Below are 22,271 nucleotides of genomic sequence, written 5' to 3'. Positions count from 1 at the left end.
CATGCATCACAATGAGCCCGTCCTCTGATTTCTACCTCCTACAGCCTCCCCTGATTGAAGTAACATACACTTTCTGAGGTATAATGCAATAACAAGTCTTTCAAGTATCGGAATTTACATAAAGAAGACTCTTTATTATATCGTATACATAGATATCTTCATATAATTGTTCTAATACCAGTAAGTCAAAAATAATAATCATTATATTTATATATATATTTATATATATAGAAAACTAATCCAATAAACTACTATTTACTTTGACTTGACTTTTCTTGTATAAAACAACATGGAGGAGAACGTAGACTCGCCTCCCGAGCTTAAATATAGGCGCTTGGAGGGAGTGAGGTTTACAAAAAAGAAAAGAACATGGCAGAAGAACATTGCAAAAGAACATTGCAAAAGAACATTGCATCCATCTTGTATAGAACGACAACGTTTACCCAACAGATACTGTAACAGCGGCCATCTTGTTTTTTAAGACACACAGCATGTTGGGAGAGGTGGGTGATTTTCTTCTTCTTTGCCCTTCAACTTCTTTTACAAACATAAAACTTTATTAGGTTTTTTTTCCCCCCCGCCTCTGTTGAAATTCGGTCAACAGAAATATGAAGTATGATATGATTGCAGGGGGGAAGAGGAGGAGGAGGAGAAGACGATAACGTTATCAACTAGATTTGTGGTTAGAGATGAGCGACGGAACATTAGATTACAGCAGTCTCATTACCCATCTCAGAAGATGATGAATACTGGTGGTGGAGTCTGCTGCAGGGAGGGAGGGAGGGAGGGAGAGGGAGGGAGGGAGAGAAGGGGGTAGGGAGGGAGGGAGGGAGGGAGAGAAGGAGGGAGGGAGGGAGGAAGGGAGGGAGGGAGGGAGGGAGAGGGAGGGAAGGAGGGAGGGAGGGAGAGGGAGAGAAGGGGGTAGGGAGGGAGAGAAGGAGGGAGGGAGGGAGAGGGAGAGGGAGGGGGGAGAGAGAGAAGAGAGAGAGGAGAAAGAATGGGACGAGAGGGGAGGGAGAGGGATAGCAAGAGAGAGAGAAGGAAGGAAAGAGATAGAGAAAAAGATAGAGAGAGAGAGAGGGAGAGAGAGAGAGAGAGAGTGGTGGGAGATCTAAAGTTTGATTAATGTGCATCCCGACTGATGAGTAATCTGAATCTGTAAACAGAGGGGAGCGTCACACACAGTGCATCTGTCCTTCTCTCCTCCCCTCTCCTCTCCTCTCCTCTCCTCTCCTCTCCTCTCCTCTCCTCTTCCTTCGCTCGATTCTCCATCCTCTGCTCTCTCTCTCTGTCTCTCTGCTCTCCAGGAGGTAGGCCATGTCACAGTTGGCAGGGAGAGATATCCAGTCTCAGTCTCTCATCCGTTTGGCTCTGGCATTTTTTGGGAATACCGACCATTTCTAACAGCATTCCCAACTCTGTTGATATGTAGTAAATGAAACATGGAGGCAGGCGGTATGAGAGGCTCGGTGTGGAGTGGACGAGGAGGAGTAGATGGGACGGACCATCAGGGAGCTTGGATAGGGGTGTCCAGCCATCCTTGCGTCTGTCAGGGCCACAGGAGGACTCCTTTACCCCTCTCTCCCCCCTCCTTGAGGAGCCCGTTTTACAAGGCCCGCCCAAACCTCCGAGCTGTGGTACAGTTTGGTCAAGAAGAGGCATCGAAGCTGTAAGGGAGAAGAAGACATTTAGGTTTTAAACAGAATAACGGTTTAAAGATGGTTTACTTCGCGACGACGAGAGAGAGAGACAGAGAGAGAGAGAGAGAGGTTAATCACTCCAGGATGGTGTATCAGTGACAGATCACCCGTTCTCCACACTGCCTCCTCAGAGAGATCAATCTAGTGTTTGCATGTCTGCCCACCATGTCTGCCCATCAGAGGGGAGATGCTGTATGTACCAGAGGACTACCAGGGGTGTATAATGGAGACCAGGCGGGAACCAGGGGCTTCACCTTCACATGCCTCCCTTATTCAGCAATTAACATACATATATTCTAATGATTCTGCATGGGTGCCCATGCTAGTGAATGGGAGTACGAGAGGACCAACAGAGAGAGAGAGAGAGAGAGAGAGAGAGAGAGAGAGAGAGAGAGTGACAGAGAGAGAAACAGAAGAAAGGAGTAAAGAATAATAGAAAGATAAACAAAGGGAAACAGAACAGAAACTGTGACTTTCCATTCTATCGAGAAAAAAGAAAATGACAATGAGTATGTGTGTGTGTGTGTGGGGGGGGGGGATTGACAATCCCTTAGGGAGGAATGTCCTGTCTTTGAGTCATTAAATATTAACACAGCCATCTTCTCCTCCCGCTGGGGCAAGATTTAAGATGGAGGCGGATGGGGTAGGGTCACCTCTAGCTCTCTGGTCCCCATAAACCCACTGTCTGTCTGTCTGTTACGCCAAGTGATTACACTACACCAAGCCAGCAAGGCATAGACGGGCCTACTGACGCACACACACACACACACACACACACACACACACACACACACACACACACACACACACACACACACACACACACACACACACACACACACACACACACACCTCCCCAGACTGGCCCCATTCACTCTGACTCATAGTATGAGACACTGCGCTCAAGCTAATGCTGTTTGGAATGACTAAGAGCTAGCTCGAACGCTATGGTCAGCATATAAACTTTGTTTTATTTTTAGAGGTGCAATACAAGGGCTATGATAACGAGAGTGATTCTTACAGAGAGAGTTATACAGATATAATGTTTATTTTAGAAGGGCTCTGATTAAAGAGAGTGATTCTTACAGAGAGTGGGTAATAGAAAATATAACGTTTATTTTAGAGGGGTTATAATGATGAAGAGATTAATACTTATATAAAGTTCTTTTTTAGAGGGGTTATGATGATGAAGGAAATTGATTCTTACAGAGAGAGATTATTACATATATATCAACTTGATTTTTTAGAGTGGTTCTAATTATAACATAGATTAATACATCTATAAAGTTGTTGTTTAGAGGGGATACAGTCAGATGATAATGTAGAGGTCCTTACCTGTCCCATAGCTTCACATTTCTACAGTTGGTGGTGCAGCATCCAGCTGATATCAAAGCTGTGAGAGAGAGAGGAGAGGAGAGAGAGAGGGAGAGAGAGAGGAGAGAGAGAGGGAGAGAGAGAGGGAGAGAGAGAGGAGAGAGAGAGGGAGAGAGAGAGGAGGGGGAGAGGGAGAGAGAGAGGAGGGGGAGAGAAAGAGGAGAGTGAGAAATGGGACATTCAGTAACTGTTGTGTATTCTGTCAACATAGCCTTGTTAGATTGATAGTTTTGGCATACGGTTTGTCTGAACTAGGCAGGGGAGGCGGGTGGAGGTAGAAAATCGAAAACGTGATACCGTTCCTCATTCCATTCCATGCATTACAATGAGCCCGTCCTCTGACACAACGGAACACAACATAACGCAGTGAAGTTTCAGTTTTTATAAGATACAGCCTTTTGAACAGCAAGAGTTGTGTTTATTCATGTTTAATTCTGAAAAGTTCTCTTAGTACCAGGAGAGGCTGGGGATGGTAGAAAAATCGGAGGACAGGCTCATAGTAAAGTGTGTGTTATGTCGTGTTATGCTGTGTTGTAATATATATAATATATGCCACTGAGCTGACGCTTTTATCCGAAGCGACTTACATTGCAGTGAGTGCACACATTTCAGTATATATGGTGCCAGCGGGAATCAAACCCACAACCTAAGCGTTGTTAGCGCCATGCTCTACCAACTGAGCCACAGAGGACCAGTGTAGTGTAGTGTTGTATAGTGTAGTGTAGTGTAGTGTAGTGTTATATAGTTTAGTGTAGTATTGTGTAGTACTGTGTAGTGTTGTGTTGTGTAGTGTAGTGTTGTGTAGTGTTGTATAGTGTTGTGTTGTGTTGTGTAGTGTTGTATAGTGTAGTGTTGTGTAGTGTTGTGTAGTGTTGTGTAGTGTAGTGTTGTGTTGTATAAATCCAGTGGCGTTCACAGACACACTGGCGTTCCCCCTCGTCTGTTTCCATCCCTGCTGCAGCAGTTGACAGCCACCAGCCTTCAGAACCTAACTAACTGTGAATCTGTCTCAGATCTCCCCATCTGCCCTGTACACACACACACACACACACACACACGCACGCACGCACGCACACGCACACACATGCATACTGTAGGCACACACACACACACACACACACACACACACACACACACACATGCATACTGTAGGCACACACACACACACACACATACACATGCATACTGTAGGCACAAACACACACACACACACACGCACACACACACACACACAAATACAAACACAAACACACACGGAAGCAGAGAGAGAGTGAGAGAAAGAAAGAAAGAAAGATAACTAGATCAAGCCTGAGACTCTTTGTTCATTCTCTCTTTCTCCTTCTCCACTGTTTCCTCTCCATGCAGCTGTAATCATGTTTTCACCACATTTTTCTCCCAGCACGCTGGCAGCGTCTACATTAAACATTCATAGGGCTCCTGTGACCGCAGACTTCTATGAAAGATTCCACTATTAAGGGTTTACTTTACTACGCTATAGTCCCCACCCCTCTCCCTCTCACACTCACACACACACACACACACACACACACACACACACACACACACACACACACACACACACACACACACGCTCACTCTTTATCCTATCAGGAGGGAACGGGTGGAGACTGCAGATAGAGACATGAGAACTCCTTGAAGAGTGGGGGGATTTCATTTGGAGGTCAGGGTGTGTGGAATGGAATTGATTTCACAGCTAAAGGGGGCTTGGGGCGTCGCTAGGAGTCGATGGTCAACACACGGTTGTCATCTGCTTCTCTAAGACACACACACACGCGCACACACACACAAACATACACACACACACATACGCACGCACACACACACATTTTAAGTCTATGATCAGCTGCCTGCGGTCTGGCCCAGATGATAATGATGACATTTGAAAGGTGAGGGTGGGCCTTTGGCTCAGATGACATCACAGAGAGGTTCTCTAAATGCAGAGGGGAGTGGAGACAATTAGCTTTAACTGGATTTACAGAACTCAAGGTCAGCCATCAGCTACGGATCATGAGATGGTGACCACCAGCTTGTGCTAGGGCAGTTAACCTGTAAATATATCTGGTGACTACGGTGACGACAACCTCAAATCCTTTGAAATGGACCCATGATTAGCTAATGCAATCAACCTCCTCTTGTTCACTGTGACATTGAAGTGAGATACTTTCCAGAACGGTTGATTTAGTTAGTGGGATGGGTGTTGGCCGGAATTGGATTTTAGGGGGTGTAGGGGTGGGAGGGTGGGGGTGGGAGTCAGAGAGTGTAGCAGTGGAGGCTGGTGGACGCAGAAATCGGAGGACAAGCTCATTGTAATGCATGGTATGGAATGGAATGAGGAATGGTATGAAACTCACATGTTTGGTACCATTCCTCATTCCATTCTGTGCATTACAATGAGCCTGTCCTCCGATTTCCACTTCCACCAGCCTTCCCTGGAGTGTAGATAATGTGATTATTCAAAAATGATGTGGAGCTTAACTTCCTGGGTTTCACCTCCAAATCTCAGCAAAGAAGTCTTAATTTCCCCCTACAAAGAGATTCCTGAGATTTGCTTGGGAGAGAAAAGCTGTTCCCTCTAATGCATCACAGTTCCGGATCTAGAAGTTTCTACTTCGCGGCTCAAGACTAATTATAACTTTACATAACCCAATCTCAAATCCAGAGAATAAAGTACTTATTGTACGAAGACCAAAATATCCATGATATTAAAAAAAAAAAACGTGACCTCTTTTAATCGTGAGGAAAAACAATGACGAAGTTCTCCAAAGACAACTAACTGACCTTCAGGAAGTTTTGGAAACACTTAAAAGTGCCTGTAAACCCTTTCCAAAAAAACGTAACGAAGACATCATATGTGGTTAAATCAAACCAGACAACCCGCAAACCTTTCCTTTGGACCCCTGTCTCACAGCCACAGTCCTTTGATCTCTCTCTCCAGGCTTCTGGTCCGAGAGGATCAATGCAAGGTAATTTCACATCCCCGGCCTCTCAGATCTCCTAAAAAATCGCCGGCATTAATTATTTACACACGGCTGAGAGAGAAAGCCTGTGTCGAGATGCACCGTAGATCAGTGACCTTCCATTTTGCTGGCGGTCAGTCTGTCAGTCTGTCCGTCACTCTGTTGTCTGTTGTCTGTCCCTCAGGCAAACAGATACTACATCAACATCACATAAAGGCAATTACAAGGGCAGAATGCGGTTGGCCAAAACATTGTTTCGGGGTGGAAAAAAAGCACTTGAAAGCCGCAGATTCCGTGGGCGGGGTTTTCTTCATTATCAGAATGCAATAACGACCGAATGTATTGCAGAACTACACAGGTTGAGAAAGAAATATCTTTCTTATATTTTGTATTGTGGGTCGTTTTCAAAAGAACCGCTTCTGCATCTCCCCTCCTCACAGTAAATGTGTTGTATCCGTATGGATCGTGTGACAACCAGGGTAGGCTGGTGGAGGTAGAAATTGGAGGACGGGCTCATTGTAATGCATGGAACACAATGAGGAATGGTGTATAGATTTCTACCTCCACCAGCCTCCACCGATGATAACCTCCAAATGTGTTATATATGCAGATGAGAGACGGAGAGTGAGTGATGATGGGGCGCAAGAATTATCTCCTTCACATAAAGCTGTGAAGTGGCAATCTAGCCCTCTGCAGCAGAGCCGCGGTGGCTAACACTAGCTATGTTGTTGTTTCAGGGTTACTGCAGCAGACATAAAGTGAAGTACAGTACATAAAAATACCGCGGGGGGGGGGCGCGGGCTACTGTAAATGCTTCAACATAACAACACACTTGTGCAATTACTTAGGCTACAGTACGCGCTATAGCCTAGAAGTGCACGATAACAGAATGATAAAGTGCCGGTTTTAATAACGTCGTTAAAGGTTTGCAGTATTCTCACATGGTTGTGTACTGAGTGAGGCGCTGACTGATGGTGAATTCCTGTGGTTTATCAGTTTGGTTTGCTTAGAAGGGACCGGTCTGTCTGAGGGGCTAAACCCCGGCCTCAGTAGCCTGGGTGTGGAGGCTCGACTATAGGGTAGCAGACCGTGGAACTCACCAGAGTGGAGCTGCCTAATTGGTGCCCTATGGCTGACCATGCCTGAAGGGCTGGGGAGAGAGAGAGAGAGAGAGAGTGTGTGTGTGTGTGTGTGTGTGTGTTTTCCCTGTGAGTTCCCTGCCTCCCTTGGTTCTCCTGGTCCTCTGATCTCAGTTCTACTTTATCACTGCCTCCGATCAAGGGACACAGACTGAGATACACGGACATCAAAAGGAGCGCACGCACGCACACACACACACACACACACGGTGCAGACACCATATTGCACGGATTACAGTGGAATGGCCTATTTTTTTTTGTTCAGTGATCACACAAATGTTTAAGCTTTGACGTACATTGCCGGGGGAGGGGAAAATAGGAAATACATATCTCTTCACGCATGATGCCGAGATCCTCCAGTCGTGTGGAGAACCTCTAATTTATTCCGAATAAATAAATTAAATAGATAAAAATAGAACTGAGTGTCGGGTGTCAGAGAGAGCTCACAGATGTTGTTACACCATCAGCATCGAAACTGCTTCGCTGCTTTCACTTCCTGTTTATGAGGCCATAACCCCCCCCAACAGTGGAAGACAGCCCATTCTCCCCAGTTCAGCTGTATTTTTCGAAATACGACTCTCAATAGTAAATTAAATATTGAAGTGTACATCTGTAAGATAAACTGCTGTTGTCCTACTTCTGGAGACAAACATGTTGCCAACGGTAACCTCCCAGTAGTGATCAGTTATAAAAAACGAGGCCTCATTATTGGCAACTTTCGGCCACTGTTTTTAACAACGTTACCCTCCAAGCATCCCACAATGCACTGCCACCGCTTCTAGTGCCGAAGGTCCGCTTTTAATGAGTTCCCCTCCACACATCTCCCAGTCTCTGGCCCTTGTTGCCTCACTTCCTAAGGCTAGACGTTGTTTACACTTGCTTATTTTGGCTCTCTCTCTCTCTCTCTCTGTGTCTCTCCCAAAGTCATAATAATAAGCAGTAGGGGCCCTAATAGGGTCTAAAGTCTTTCCGAAGCCACCATATGGGGGGAAATTGAAATGGATAAAGGCTGAAACTACGGGGCATTCTTCAAGCAAAGATATGCAGACAGATGTGGTGATCTCAAAACAGTAACATATGGATTCTGTTACCTAGATACACATCAGTGGAGGCTGGATGAGGTAGAAATCGGAGGACGGGCTCATTATAATGCATGAAATGGCATCAAACACCTGCTGGATACATATTTACCTCCTTCCCATAACATCTCTGTCTCTCACAGTTGTCTGAAAGGGCTGTTCTCACACAAAGCAGACAAGGTGAGATTCTGACACCTCTACAACTCACAGAGCAAGGAGAGAAACTAGGAGGGGACTAAACTAGGAGGGGATTACAACACTCAAGTCAGAAGTGTTCTTGAGAAACACCAGTTCAACAATATGTACAACATGCCAGCAGATCCCTCAACCTCACCATAGAGATATGTACCGTACTAGTCCATCACTTACCTCCCCTTTGAAAGGGTCTATTTAGAGCCAAAATGGCAGAACATAAATTATGACATGTTCTTTCAAGCGAGCCAGAACATTCACAATTACATGTTTCACCTGCAGCTAAGGTTCTCCCTGAGCCAGACCAGAAAGGCAATTAACTATTGTTTTTGGCTGAAAACTGTTCGGAGAGAGAGAGAATGAGCATGTTCATTCGTTTCATTCGTTCTGAGGCAATGGGAGGTAATGAGATTGCTTTCAATATCTGGGAGCTGAACTGTGATGGTGTTTCATCAGGGGGAAGGGAGATATCTCTGGGCAGACATGAAAGCACACATCAGTCCTTTGAAAGGTGGAACAATGGAGATATCCAATCTGTACTGTAAATCAGACCCGGGTCAAAACGAGAAATACATTCGAAAACATTTCAGCGTTTGCTTGAGCCTGGTGCCAGATGAGCAGGGTTTGCACTTTTTGACGCATTTTCATTGGTTTTATTGTGCCAGGCAAAGTCAATCAAGCACAGTACTATTTGAGCCCAGGTCTGCTGTAAATGACATTGTGTGTGCCAATCACAGCATTGTTCTAAATCAAAGGAAGATGGAAGGGAAACACATGCCATCCTGCCATTTGTTCAAACAGAGAAGCCTTCAAACGAAATGTAAAGTCTTCATTCACTGTACGCCTCAGCAAATGTATAGCTTGGGGGCGGGGGGGGGGGGAATGTTAACGACATGCTACGTTATCTTAATGACATGTTATCTTACTTCCCCTCGCTGTTGTGATAGATGTTATCTGTGAGAGCAACCAAACCTAATCACAGGAGACACTGCCACTCGGGGGGGTCCCCCTTGAAACGTTGATCAAACCCAGAGATAGAACAGGCTTTCGTCAAGATAGCTTTGTCAACTCAATCGGTTAGCAGGTAGGTACATGTAATGCCCGAGAGCAAGATGAGATACAATGTTCCTTGACAACCTCTGTCAACAATGGACTATGATTAACGTACCGTCCTGACATTTTGCCGATAATTGTTGATCTTGAATTTTAGTGCGAATTTAGATTTAATCTGTCTACCAGAAGTTACACAACCACCTCCTCCCACAGATCAAGTTGATGTCGCTGTGCTGGCTCTGAGGTGAAGTTACCCCAATAGGAGGGGAGGCTCGTGGAAGTAGAAATCGGAGGACGGGCTCATTGTAATGCACATGTAATCAATTGTAATGCTCATTGTGATGCCAAAACATGCACACGTGTGTGATACCATTTCATGCATTACAATCAGAATCAGAATCAGAATTCTTTTATTTGGCCAAGTATATTTGCACATACAGGAAACTGACTTGGTGAGGTTGGTGCATGGACATAAAAAACAACTAGCAATGCATGAAATCCTCCAATTCCGTCCTCCAATTTCTACCTCCACCAGCCTCCCCTGCCCTATGGACACAAATCCAGGATCAGATGGCCTTCCACAAAAACCTAACCTTATCAATCAGTGAGGACAATGGCAAACTGACCCAATACCAACCTGCCTCCGAGGGGCACCCTCTTCCTCCTCCTAGCTTCCTCTAACTCTGTCCCCTGTCATGGCTGCCTGAAAAGGCCCTTCTCCATCCTCTGTGGTAATTACCTGGCGAGGCTGATCTGATTTCTTTCGGCTCAGCGGGCCGTTCCTCATTGGCATGCCACGAAAGGGGGCAGAGGACTGAGTCTATTGTCCCTGTCACTGTGCAGCGTGCGTGTCTAGGACTCCTAGACCTATTCGGGAACATTTGTCACGTATCTCTGGGGCTTGGGCTGGGGCCATGATAGCATACGCTTGGCCCTGAAATAGCTCTCCGCTCAGTCAACCGCTAAGGGGCTACAAAGGTAATTGTTGACGTGTTTGACAAATGTCTTAAGTTCCGTAACTTCTTCAGTAAATGGCAGAGAGCACGAAAAATGTCAACTTTTTGTTCTTCTAAAAACGCTGGCTTTGATTCAACAATCCATGTGATTGTCACCCTGGAGACGAGCCAAAATGCTGTACATGTCTAACCAAATTCTAAAACATTTATAGGTGCGGAGGAGAGAGAAAAAACAATTCAGAAGGTTTGAATAACGGCCGCATAATCATCCTCCCGTGCCTTCTTCTTAATCCATTATTCAGCTCCCCTCCAAACAATTTTGTACCCTTGATGCCGAGACATTTCATGCCCCATTTCCCATCAACATTAACCGTTATCATCTCTGCTGTTGTTTCTAGTTGTTTTTTCCAGTGTTAAGAACTGAACAATATGATATGAACTGAACAATATGCACAAACATCATGGTATTAAACACACGGGGAGCGCTCCCTGAGGGAAGTTTTAACTGTCCGGGGTGGGGAGCGGGCATTAAAGCAGTGAAGCTGACAACACCTTGATTAAAAATGACACAGGGCTACACAGGAGGCAGATCATCCGACTGCTTAATCACACACTCCTCTTGTTTAATGGCTGCTCTGAAGATGCAGATTTGGCTTTTTATGGGGTTACGGGTCCTGTGTGTGACCACAAACAAACTGAAGGCGGCTTGGACTACACACATCGTGTACATCTGAGAGGGCCTGGAGGTGTGGTGCAGTAAAGGGTTACAAAACATGGCACGGAGTACATCAGGGGTGGAGGTAGAAATCGGAGGGTCACCATGGTCATTGCAATGCATGGAATGGAATGAGGATGCCATCGATACCATTCCTCATTCCATTCCATGGATTACAACGAGCCCGTCCTCCGATTTCTACCTCCACCAGCCTCCCCCTGGAGTACATGGTATACACTCTAGCATAATGACGGGCTCCAGTATGCTGGGCTGTAATACGGTTATTGGTCCCCGGTTGTGACAACCACAAAAACCTTCCGCTTGAACTAACAGATTATATACATCTTAGGAGAACGAGAGGTAAGGTAAGGTAAGGGTGCAGTAAGTACAGCTATTTGATAACACTTATCCGTGTGGAAAAATGGCAGCCTAATACTCTCCTATTTCTTAAATCCTTGGAGCATCTGTGACGAACTGTACTCTGTACCGCTGTGTAGCTTAGTCTGTGACTCTGACATCTCTGGGAGAAAACGTGTGGCAGCTTTCACAGGAAGTCAGAGAAAAAAAAACACTCCTTAATAATCCCCTTCCTCTCTCACTGCACCGACACGTCCTCGAAGTCTCCCTGAAAACTGCTTTGTAACAGAGTTCCCCCAGACAGCTGGCTCACACTATGGCGAACACTGAGGTCCAATTAGGAGGCAGAGAGGATAGGAACATCCTGGCACTTCTTCTCCTCCTCGCTGACAGTGGAGACCCGACCAGGGAGGGAGAGCATCGGGGGCCAAAACAACATTAATTGTTTCCTCCAACATTGTCACTGAGTGCAACCGGCAACATCTCAAGGAGGGTTGTTTGCTCATTACGGAGGCAGTAAAACCGGAATCCAATCCCTGTTAGCTTTGAGTGAGATCCATACTACAGTTGTCACGACAAGAGATGCACAATATCTACAAAACTCAATCACCCTGTCAACATCTGGAAGTCTGCTCCTATATTCTCATTCAATAAAGAATGACATTGAGTCTGAAAATTCATAAGAGCGTCCATGAATGAATGTACGCACGTAAAGTCAAAAAGATTTGATTAAATACGAGTGCGTTTCAATTCATAGGATCTCAGTCTTTCTCAGTGAAACAATTCCTCATGTCTTTGTGATTGACAGGTAGGTCGGATTGCGTGTGAGTTTTTTTGCTGTGGGATGTATGTGGTGGAATGGAGGGTAAAGGTATCTAGAGAAGGGGAGGCTGGTGGAGGTAGAAATCGAAGGACGGGTTCATTGCAATGCATGGAATGGAATAACGGAATGGTATCAAACAAGTCTTCCTCATTCCGTCCCATGCATTACAATCACCCGTCCTCTGATTTCTACCTCCACCAGCCTCCCCTGATTTGAAGGTAGGCGTGAAGGAAGCGATTGTTCTGCTGCTCTATATACACTCACTGAACACTTTATTAGGAACATTATACTAATACTAGGTAAGGCCTCCCTTTGCTCTCAAAACAGCCTCAGTTCTTCGTGGCATTGATTCCACAAGATGTTGGAAACATTCCTTTGAGATTCTGGTCCATGATGACATGATTGCATCACACAATTCCTGCAGATTTTTCAGGTGCACTTTCAAGCTGTGAATCTCCCGTTCTACCACATCCCAAAGGTGTTCTATTGGATTCACTGAACTCATTGTCATATTCATGAAACCAGTTTAAGACGTCTTTTGCTTTGTGACATTATCATGCTGGAAGTAGCCATTAGAAGATGGGTAAATTGTGGCCATGAAGGGATGCACATGGTCAGCAACAATACTAAATAGGCTGTGTCATTCAAGCGATGGTTGATTGGTATTAACGGGCCCAAAGTGTGCCAAGAAAACATTCCCCACACCATTACACCACCTCCACCATGAGAAGGTGTACAGGTGTTCCTCCACCATGAGAAGGTGTACAGGTGTTCCTCCACCATGAGAAGGTGTACAGGTGTTCCTCCACCATGAGAAGGTGTACAGGTGTTCCTAATGAAGTGTTCAGTGAGTGTAGGTCGAGTGTAGTCGTCAAAGGGGAGTATTTCCCAAGGTCACACAGAAGAGCATAGCAGCAGTGATACAAGTCTACTGAACCGACCGCAGGATTCCCCCTAGTACGGAGAGAGAGGGGGGGGGGGGGGGGGAGTAGAGTAGGTGGGTAGGGAAGGGGGGGAGAGAGAGAGAGAGAGAGAGAGAGAGAGAGAGAGAGCGATATGTAGGGGTCAAAAACGACATTTTTACACCGGCAGATTATTGTCAGGTCTTTTCACTCTTTTCACTCCCCTTCCTTTTAAAACCCAGTCCATCACTTGCACCGCTAGAATAGTCTGCCTAATCTCCAGCAGCACCACCAGTGTGTGTGTGTGTGTGTGTGTGTGTGTGTGTGCATGCCTGTGTGTACGTGTGTGTGTGTGTGTGTGCATGCCTGTGTGTACGTGTGTGTGTGTGTGTGTGCATGCGTGCGTGCGCGTATGTGTGTGTGGGTGTGTGTGTACGTACGTGTGTGTGTGGATGTGTGTGTACGTACGTGTGTGTGTGGATGTGTGTGTGGATGTGTGTGTGTGTGGGGGGGGGGCTTCACATACTGTGTCCCCTTTTTTCCCACAGCCTTTTTTCTCCTTATCATCTCAGCAGCTTAAGCCAATATGCAGAACATGTGATTACCAAAGCAGAAAACACGATTAAGCCCACACTGCTCTTTAAGGCACAGACAGACACCACTGTATGTCAGTCCCAGGCCTAGCCTACTGCACAGTCACTCCATCAGGCAGACATGATGATCTATGCAACACAGACACACACACACACACACGCACACGCACACGCACACACACACACACACACACACACACACACACACACACACACACACAGGACATTGGTGCTCTCATGGTATATCAGTCAAGATACAAGGTTGAAAGCTGGTGGAGGTAGAAAATCGGAGGACAGAATCATTGCAAGGCATGGAACGGAATTAGGAATGGTATCAAACACACATGTCTGACACACTCTGTGTGTGTCTCTCTCTACGGACTCTACCTCCACCAGCCTCGCCTGGTTACATTATGGCAGATGCTAGGCAGGAGGCTTGGGACTCTGACGTCACCCCATTGAAGTTGACATTTTAAACGGTTAAGGTTAGGTGAGGGTAAGGGTTTAGGGGAAGAGCACCCCAAGGATCCCACTAAGCATCTATCGTTACGTTCTAATACACAAACTTAAGTTGTCAATCCAGCAACCTGGTGCTGACACACATACTTAAAATGCACATGTAACAGCAGTTATATCATTCACAGACAAATACAGAATGAAAAATTGTGTCGAATGCCTTTCCCCCTCATGGCTACGGTACATGGTTTTTTTTTACTCAACAAAGCCGGAAATCAATCTCATTTTAGGAGGCAGTATTAGGAGCCCCCGTTTGTTTCTGTGGGATTTTCTGCGGCGGCAGTAAAAAAAACAACACTGTGTCTGTGATTTAGCCCTCCTGAAAGCAGCAACAGATGAAAGTATTAGTGAGCCGTCCAGGTCAGGGCCCTGTTTTTGTTTTCATTTGGGATTTTCGACGGGCAAGCGTGGCGTCAGAATGTAGTTTGTTTGAGTTCATTGAACTTACTTCCAGTTCAAGCCATAAATCCCCATTCATTTTTCCCCATCAGGATAATAATAATAATACAATAATACAGGTAATATAAGCGTTGTGTAACATTTAGGTCTCAAGTTTCCTGTACGGTTTCGTGTCACATTAACTAGCATTTGATTAGCCTTCACGTTGGCAATCTCTTGTCAAGTTCATTTATACATTTTCAAGTTTTGAGATGAACACAAAATAATTGAGAGACGTTTACCTGAACCGAACTCTATTTATTCAGAGAAGAAAATGCTATTTGAAAAAAAACGTTATGGGAAAAATGATATGGGATTTTACCATATCAGATTTTACCATACCCTAACCCTAACCCTTGTAACTCAAGAATTATATTTATCTGAACTGTGTTGACTAAAACCACAATGCTACACTGTTAAAAGGCAGGGAGTGGACACCAGGGTAGGCTGGTGGAGGTAGAAATCAGAGGACGGGGGGTCACTGTAATGCAAAACAACGGGCTCATTGTAATGCACGGAACGGAACGAGGAATGGTATCATTGCTCATTCCGTTCCATGCATTTCAATGAGCCCGTCCTCTGATTTTCCAAGGCTCCGCTGGTGTGGACCCCCCCCCAGAATAAGCCCAGGCACCCGACTCGCCCTCTCAGTCCAAAAAAATGAAATAATGCCCTGGAAACCGCTTAGGGGATAATCCAAGGCGATGAGCCAGGCTAGAGTACACACTACATCGTCACAGGAATTTAATTCCATCATCCAAAAAAAGACTGACGTACAAGGACACAGCATATTGAGGCCTTGAAAAACTGCTCTCTTGTCCTCCGTATCTTGCCAACATTTTCTAAAGCCCATTCTTTGGTCAATAGGCTGTTACAGTCAATCCTTTTACGGTAAGAGTTGTTGCACCATTTACGTTTCATATGACCTTCTACAGGGGGACCAAGTGTCGACGTTGCAGCTCTGAAAATCAAAGCATCATACTTCAAAAAGAATCCAAGACACACTCTCTTGTGGGAACATTTAAAAGCCTTTACAATCCTAGTTGTTTGATTGAGTTACAATCCTATAGATTTATGACTGGACCTTTTAGGACTACTCCAAAAACACTAGCTTTTGCTGACTCTTATGAGAGTATTGCTCCTGTTCAAATGGCTGTCTATACACTAAGGATAGATTAAAGAAAGACTATTGTAACATCGAAAGACGACTCCACAAAAAGCCTGTCTTCATTTTCTTGACAGTAGTGTACTGCTCATATGCACTATCAATCAATCAATCAATCAATCAGTCAGTCAATCAGTCAATCAATCAATCAATCAATCAACCAACCAATCAACCAATCGATACCATTTTTTTCTTCATTATTCTGCATTACATTTTCATCATCATCATTATCGTCATCATAACTCATCGACAAACCGGACATAAGCTGTGCTTTATAGCCATGATATAATTATTGGTGAAGTTGAATCAATCAAACAATATCGTTATTGTTCCCCAAAGGTACATTTGTAGTGTAGTCAGGGTGCAAGAAACAACAACCAGAGTTCTCCCCAGGATTTTTTAACAGCATGGCACTGGATGTGTGCGTTGTCAAAAACCAGACTCGCGTAGTCTCGCGAATGCACAAAAAAATACAGCTAAAACGCTGAATTCACTGAGGAACATCATACCGCTTTTGTGTTTTAACAACAGGATAGCTACTCTATCATATTCCTAAATATATCGTTTAATTTGCCTTGAAATGTTTACATAGTGGCGCCGCCAAGTTCACAGCGTGGCGCTGCCCCACTCAATCATTCTTCGGGGAGGACCCCGAACAACCGTACGACAGATAACGGCACTCCAATCTACAGCCAGTGCTCATGTTGAGGAGTGGTGATGAACCTTGTCTGTCCCCCTCGGGTCAGTGGGTACAGTGGGTGGCCCTATGGGAGTGACTCAGGCAGGGACACAGATGGGGACAGTGACTAATGGCCACCGGTGTAGTGTCAGTACACTGGTGACAAAACACTGTGGCTGTATGTATCTGGCGTTAACTGACTTCATGGTCCCACTTTTTTAAAGCAAAGTGTATCTTGTAGAGGCTTAATGAAGCCCTTATAAGCGTTTAGAATGGCTACATAGATGCTTTGCAGGTCATTTATCTATGTATCTAGTATTAACTCTCTACAGCCTTCACGGTTAACCTCTTAAAACAAAGTGTATCTTGTTGAAGCTTAATGAAGCCCCTATAAGCATTTATAATGGCTACATAGAAGCTTCACAGGTGACTTATAGGCAAACGCCATACTATTTAAAGGATTTCATGTGGGTTGTTATGTCGTGGCAATGCACCGGACTTAACACCCTGCTATGTCACCCTTTAGTAGTATATTTGCTTAGAAATGATTGGCGAAGCACCCATATAGGTATTATAAATGGCTTATAAGGGTTTCACTAAGCCTTTATAATCTATGCTTTGTTTAAAGTGTGACTCATATAAACAGTCCAGAGTGCTCGACAGCAACACAAACACATAATCCAATTAAAATATGTGCTTTTACGATAATCCTACACAAGCCACCGTGAAGACCTCAAAATTAGTACAAGTAGAACACGTACACAGTGCACACACACACACACACACAGACACACACACACACTCTCTCTCTCACACACACACACACACACACACACTCACACACACATTCACCCCCCCCCCCCCCCCCACACACACACACACACACCTGCCTGGCCTATTCTAGGGCAGTAGTTAGTTGTCCTGTTCTGCTGTGTTTCTGCTGCTCCATATTGCAAAGTAAGGCAAATGTTTCACCTTGAGGAATATGTCCTGTTGCTTCTGCCAGCTGAGCCACTCAGCACATTTTCCTGGGCTACAGAAATCATTATCAGCCACCGTTGGGTATTTAAACAGGAGCCAAGGCGCTACTTTGATATTCTGCCTTTTCTCTGACACCCTAACCCCCCCCTGATCTCCCAAAAGAGGTGGGCGGAGAGAGTGTGTGTGTGTGTGTGTGTGTGTGTGTGTGTGTGTACTGTATGTGTGAGTGTGTGTGTGTGTGTGTGTGTGTGTGTACTGTATGTGTGAGTGTGTGCGTGTGTGCGTGTGTGTGTGTGTGTGTGTGTGTGTGTGTGTGTGTGTGTGTGTGTACTGTATGTGTGAGTATGTGTGTATGTATACTCCCTTTTCCCACTCTGATGTCCCAAGAGATGGGAGGAACCACTCCGCAGATTTGAGAAAGTATGCTCGTGGAATAATTTAGGAGAAGAGCGGAGTGTGTCTGTGTGTGTGTGTGTGTGTGTGTGTCTGTGTGTGTGTGTGTGTGTGTGTGTCTGTGTGTGTGTGTCTGTGTGTGTGTGTGTGTGTGTGTGTGTGTGTGTGCATGTGCGTGTGTGTGAGTGAGTGTGTACTGTAAGTGTATGTGTGGGTGTGGGTGTGCGTTTGGAAGGGTGGGGATTTACTATACTACACCTTAAATATGCTTTTAAATGTGGTTTATTTGAGCCGTGTTCAAGTACTATTGGATGCAGCCAACCCACAGTTATTTTTCTAGCGCCTTTCTATTCCTTTCCAATCTCACTGGAGATATGGTTATGAAAAATCTATTATGTGTTGAAACTTTCATAAACAGTCAGAAGCCTGCAAAGAGTTCATCTTATTTTTCATTCCCGCTTTCAAATAAATGGATTCTAATCACATAGCAACGAGTTCTGGGTTTGAAGTCATTTAATTACATCAGCTTGCGCTATCTCTCCATCCATTTCTCTCCCTCTGTGAGAGAGGGAAAATGGAACGAGAACCAAATTGCTTATAAAAATGCCAATGACTTTGTATCGACTCTGTGTATGCAGGTGTGTGTGGGGAATTCGTGTGTGTGTGTGTATGTGTGTCCACGGTTGCGTGTGTGCACGATTTCGTGCATGCGTGTGTGTGTGTGTGTGTGAATGTCATCTTTTCTGAACTCTCCTTTAACCTCCATATCCAGCACCCTAACGCATCCTAACACGCCCTTCCTCCTTATCCAATCACCCCCTGCCAAAGTCAGTCAGCTGACCTACCGTTCATACCGTTGTAGATACTCCGGTGATGAGGTGACAGCTCGTCCCCTGGCGGCCTCCTCTGCACCGCCGCCTCCCTACCGGGACTCCCGAACTTCATGTGGTCCGGGCTGACGGCGTACGTGTGCCTGTGGGTCTCTGGGCTCCCTCCCTGGACCACGCAGCCCTTGGCGGCGTCGTGGTGCTGGTGCTCGGGCATCCCTAAATGTGCCTGTCTGGGCTCGGGGCTGCCGCAGCCGCTCCCGACGCTGCCCCTGTGGTGCCTCTGGTAGATCTCCCCGCTGCCGCCCTGGCTGCCCGAGCCCAGGAGGTGCTGCTGCTGCTGCTGCTGCTGCTGCTGCTGCTGTTGTCCCTTCTGTCCCTGGTGCTTGGGATGCTGCTCTGGGCTCCGACGGCCCACGGGGCGGCTGTACTTCTCCGGGCTGAGGCCCCGCATGGAGCGGCTGTGGTCGGGCACGGAGATGGAGCCGCAGCGGGGGCGGCAGGGCATGGGCAGGTTGAAGGGGCTGGTGTACTCCAGGCTGGTGCTCCGGTGGCGCCCCGGGTGCTCGGGGCTGGAGAGCACCTCGCGCTCCCCTCCGACGCTGCCGCCCCTGGGTTTGTGGTGGTGCTCGGGGCTCCCTATACCGCCTCCGCCACCTCCGCCTCCACCACCGCCACCTCCTCCGCCGACATGGCCAGCCAGGTGAGGCTGCTTGTGGTGGGGGTGGTCGGAGCTGTCGGCGCTGCCCGCGCTGGAGGTGCTGCTCCCGTCCCCCACGTCCCTCATCAGAGGACCCGTCCCCGGGACCAGCAGGAGGCTGCTCTGGCTGTCGATGGAGTTCCGGCACCCCCCCGCGCCCATACCCCCGCCCCCCCCACCACCACCACCACCACCACCTCCACCGCCACCACCTCCACCCCCTAGTATCCCTACTCCACCTCCACCTCCCCCGCCCCCGCCTCCTCCGGCCTTCTCCTCGTCCAGGAGGAGACACAGCTCCTTCAGCTCCAGGTTCTCCCTCACCACCTCGTCCTGGCGGTGCTCCAGCTCCTTGAGCTTCTGCAGGTAGAGCGTCACCTCCTTGCGCATGATGCTGGCGCTGTAGCGGCCCAGGCGCTGCCACTCCCGCGACACACGCTTGCCCTTCTGGCGGTCGTCGTCCAGGAAACAGCACAGGTCCCGAAGCTCCCGGTTGTCCTCCTGCAGCTTCTGGTTGATGTCCTGGAGGAGCGTCACAGAGAGAGAGAGAGAGAGGGGGGGGGAGAGCAGAGGAGTGGAGAAGAGGGTTTATCTGTATTTCAATACTGTCCTGGATGTTTAGTTATTTATCATATAAAGCCTTGATTTTAGCAGGACGTTTACTGAGGTTTGAATCTCTTTTTTTAGAACAAGACCTTGAAATAGCATCAGTCAAAGGTAGAGTCATAATGAACACAATCATAATTCATAATTCCTTGTAAAAGGCCTACACAGCAGCTTCTGCATAGTCAAACATTGATGTGAGAATGAAGCAGGGGAGGCTGGTGGAGGTAGAAATCGGAGGACGGGCTCATTGTAACGCATGGAACGCAATGAGGAACGCTATCAAACATGTCACGTCTTTGATACCACTCCTCATTCCATTTGATACCATTCCTCACTCCATTCCATGCATGACAATGAGCCCGTCCTCCGATTTCTACCGCCACCAGCCTCCCCTGGAATGAAGGCTATAAAAGAGAGAGAGGGAGAGAGGGCACAGTCAGTGGGTGAGACAGAGAGGGCAACCAGAATGAACACATGACCAGAAGAGAACAAACATGCCTCTCTGATTTGCAACGTGGCCACTTTAGCTCGGTGACATATCCCCCTCATTGACACCCTGAGGTTAAGCCTCTCCCTCTCCCTCCCCCTTTATGTAATTATTCATGTCGGCCTATGCCAGTCTCATTAGGGCCTGTGTGGACCGGCTATGGGCTCCTACGAGCAGCCAAAGATCTCCATGTGCTTCGTCCCTATATAATATATATATATCTCATTTTAATGAAGCTCAAGTGTCTTAAATCACGGCTGTGGTTCGGCTACAACCGCAAGAAGCTGCAACCCTCGAGATCATGCCAGAAGTCTTCTTGTTCGCTGCATGGCTGGCAGAGATAGTGTGGGTGAATTGGCACAGAGAAGGCATATATTGGTGATTTAGTGGAATGTCATTCTGAGATGAATTGTAGCTTTATTTCGGCGTTGAGTGTGTTTGTTGAAAGCAGTCCAAGAATGTGGTCTATAAGCCCAGACTGTGCCATATAGGCCTGATATTTTGCAAGGATTGTAGAAGATTGAAGACAACATGTGTGTTGGGGTGTGTGTGTGTGTGTGTGTGTGTGTGTGTGTGTGTGTGTGTGTGTGTGTGTGAGAGAGAGAGAGAGAGAGAGAGGGAGAGAGAGAGAATGATGCCTATATCTATAGTGTACAGATGCCCTCAGAATTGATGCAAGATGATGATGGAAGCACATATAAAAGTGTACACACACACACACACACACACACACACACACACACACCCAACCACCAACCCAGCCACCCACCCACACACACACATTATTAACTAAACAAATAAATCCCTGATTTCATTTCATTTCACAGAGGCGCCGTTTAAAGGCAAGCGCAACCCTCCATGGATGCTGTGCGCGCTCAGGTGCGCTCAAAACTATGATCTCATCCTTTACAAATGCGCGCCCCTCACCTTCAGCCCCCTGATCTCGTTCAAGTGCAGTTGGAGGCTGCGATTGACCTCACGGATCAGATTGCCGTGGTCCAATATGACGCTCATCTTATCGGCTTCTGATCGTCGGAGCCTCCGCACCAAATCCTCCTTGGTCCACTTCAGAAGATCCTCGTCCGACAGATTGGAGATGTCCTCCGCCGGACTTTCAGTCTTTGTTATCGACAGCTGGAGCTGGGGCTGAGACGGAGTAGCTTTCTCCATTGGTCCAGATCCGATACCGACAACAGGCATAAAATACTCAAGAGGGAAAACAACCCCTGCTCGCATCCGTGGCAAGTCGAATAGAATCGGAATGACCGTTGTAAATGAAATCGCAGTTGGCCTTTCTGTCGCTCCGAACACTTCCCCCCCTCCCGCCCCCCCTCCCCCCCCAAATGCAACAAGCTGAGTGAAAATAGCCTAGAAACGGCTACAGGCAACAATCTAACATCTCCATATATATACCGGCATAAACTGTGTTTAGTTCATGCAAAGTTTGCACCTGAGCACCGATTTAGTCCCTTCCGTCTGAAGTGGAGAGAGCTTCGGCGGGCAGCGGGCAGTTGATGCTCTCACCTCCCGCCTCTCGTGCTGCTTCCAAGACGAGACGCCGTAGCATCGTTCGCTAGCCAGCAAGTGCACAGAAAAAAAAGAGGGAGCGTGACTGCAG

The 22,271-nt window shown here is 46.8% G+C and overlaps 1 protein-coding gene across 1 annotated transcript; it reads right to left on the bottom strand.

Annotated features, from left to right (window-relative positions):
• Positions 1-3,031: 3,031 nt before the first annotated feature.
• On the bottom strand, positions 3,032-21,823 carry ccdc85al (coiled-coil domain containing 85A, like; the record flags this gene model as incomplete). The annotated part of the gene is made up of 3 exons (XM_083693796.1): positions 3,032-3,093; positions 18,879-20,082; positions 21,581-21,823. The coding sequence occupies 3 exons, from the start codon at positions 21,821-21,823 to the stop codon at positions 3,032-3,034; spliced, it is 1,509 nt and encodes a 502-aa protein (XP_083549922.1).
• Positions 21,824-22,271: the final 448 nt, after the last annotated feature.

The sequence above is a fragment of the Argentina silus genome (assembly GCF_951799395.1).
Source record: "Argentina silus genome assembly, chromosome: 22".
NCBI lineage: Eukaryota > Metazoa > Chordata > Actinopteri > Argentiniformes > Argentinidae > Argentina > Argentina silus.
This window is presented reverse-complemented; position numbering and strand designations above follow the sequence as displayed.